The sequence below is a fragment of the Plasmodium brasilianum genome, chromosome 12, assembly GCF_023973825.1.
Source record: "Plasmodium brasilianum strain Bolivian I chromosome 12, whole genome shotgun sequence".
NCBI classification, from domain to species: domain Eukaryota; phylum Apicomplexa; class Aconoidasida; order Haemosporida; family Plasmodiidae; genus Plasmodium; species Plasmodium brasilianum.
Window position 1 is genome coordinate 300,949 of NC_090125.1, and position 2,326 is coordinate 303,274.

The 2,326-nt window shown below is 25.3% G+C and overlaps 1 protein-coding gene across 1 annotated transcript; it reads left to right on the forward strand.

Moving 5' to 3' along the window:
• Positions 1 to 269: 269 nt before the first annotated feature.
• MKS88_004053 (uncharacterized protein) lies at positions 270 to 2,036 on the forward strand (the record flags this gene model as incomplete). The annotated part of the gene is made up of 2 exons (XM_067217197.1): positions 270 to 353; positions 489 to 2,036. The coding sequence occupies 2 exons, from the start codon at positions 270 to 272 to the stop codon at positions 2,034 to 2,036; spliced, it is 1,632 nt and encodes a 543-aa protein (XP_067071650.1).
• Between the last annotated feature and the right edge of the window lie 290 nt (positions 2,037 to 2,326).

Below are 2,326 nucleotides of genomic sequence, written 5' to 3' on the forward strand. Positions count from 1 at the left end.
GTTTTGTTTTTTCTTTTGCTTTTGTGTTTTGTTTTCGTTTTTTGCCTTTATTTTTCGTGTTTTTTTATTCATTTTTAATAATTTAGCGTATATAAATTATAATTATGAAAAAAAGCTAAAATAAGTTTAAATATTGGCAAAAAAAATAAAAAAAAGGGTCAAGAAATATAACAGCATAAAGACTGTATTGTTATTAAAAAAATTATTCACTCAACTAAAATTTTTACTATGTAGTGAATACATAGGAACTTCAAGTCAAAATATGCCCTATGGCACAAAAAAAAAAAAAGTTATTTTTTATTAAATTTTTTGCCTTTACCCTTTTTATATGGCTCTTGAATTATACTTATGAGGTAACATACAATAATTAATAAATTTAGGAATTTGCTCTGTCTTCTAGTAATTCTATTATATTTACATTTAAAATTTAACATTTTATTAATATTTAAATGAATATATATTTTTTAATTATTTATATTAATTTTTAGTACTCTACCTTAAATGTATCAATCAATAACAAAAACAGGAAAAATAATTTATTAAATGAAAGTATTAGCAGATTATTACTGGGACCAGAAGTTGAACAATCATTTCCAACAAGACCTATAAAAACGTGTACAAGAGTAAACAATGATTTAAAGAATGGAGAAAATAATGACACACATCGTCCAAATGGATTAAAGAAAAATAACAAAGATCAAAATGGATTAAAGAAAGGTGAAAATAATAATCCACAACGTCCAAATGGATTAAAGAAAGATAACATAGATCAAAATGGATTAAAAAAAGGTGAAAATAATATCCCACAACGTCCAAATGGATTAAAGAAAGATAACATAGATCAAAATGGATTAAAGAAAGGTGAAAATAATATCCCACAACGTCCAAATGGATTAAAGAAAGGTGAAAATAATATCCCACAACATCCAAATGGATTAAAGAAAGGTGAAAATAATATCCCACAACATCCAAATGGATTAAAGAAAGGTGAAAATAATATCCCACAACGTCCAAATGGATTAAAGAAAGGTGAAGATAATATCCCACAACATCCAAATGGATTAAAGAAAGGTGAAAACAATATCCCACAACGTCCAAATGGATTAAAGAAAGGTGAAGATAATATCCCACAACGTCCAAATGGATTAAAGAAAGGTGAAAATAATAACCCACAACGTCCAAATGGATTAAAGAAAGATAACATAGATCAAAATGGATTAAAGACAGGTGAAAATAATATCCCACAACATCCAAATGGATTAAAGAAAGGTGAAAATAATAACCCACAACGTCCAAATGGATTAAAGAATGATAACAAAGATCAAGAATCTAGTAAGTTAACACAAAATGAGGAATCCGAAGAACTAGATAATCCAACCGAATCTAGTGAACTTTGTGAAATATCAGACGATGCACAAGTAAAAGTTAAAAGAAAATTTTCACTATCCGATTTATCTAATATTGATGATATGGATGAGTTCTTGGCTCAACTTGATATGAACGATTTTTCCATTAAAAAGTTAATCATTAACATGATTAAAAAAAAGGATCAAAAATATGAAGAAGATTTAATGAAATTAATAAGACCTTGGTATTTTAAGCATTATTATGATGGGAAAAAGAGAACTATTAAATCACGTATAGCTCTTTTTTTTAAATATTTTAGCTTTGTTTCTTCAATAATTTCGTTAACAATATCTTGGGGACTCCAATATTGGGGTGTTGTAGGTCAAAGCTCTCCTAGCTCATTTATAGCTCTAGCTATAGCAGTTGCTATGTTAGTTTATTTAATTTACAAATTAATAATTTGTATTAAAAGAGTTAAAGCTCAAGCTAAAAGAAATCCGCACTTAACATATCGTGATTTTGAGCCCCCTAATAAAAAAAAAAAAAAAAAAAGAGGATTTTTATGTTTTGGTAAAAAAAAAAAATCTGATGATGATGATGATGAAGAATATAAAGTTATTGAGGATAAAGATGAAAATTCTGATATTAAGGATGATAAAATGGAAATTCTAGAAAAGAAAAAAATTTAACATGAGTATTTGAATTTGTACATAATTATATAAATCCATAAGAGTTATAATATATAAATGATATCTGAATTTTCTTTTAATTTTTATTTTAAAAAATATATTTGGTATAATTTTATATTTCCCCCAAATGTATGTATACAAACATGTATTTTAATTCTGCATATAAATAATTATTTTTTGTTATTATTGTAAGAAAATAAACTTAAACCATTTTATTGTTATTTGTTTCCTTTTTATGTAACAACAATATTCTATTGTTTTCGTTTTCCTTTACAATATGAAATAATAAT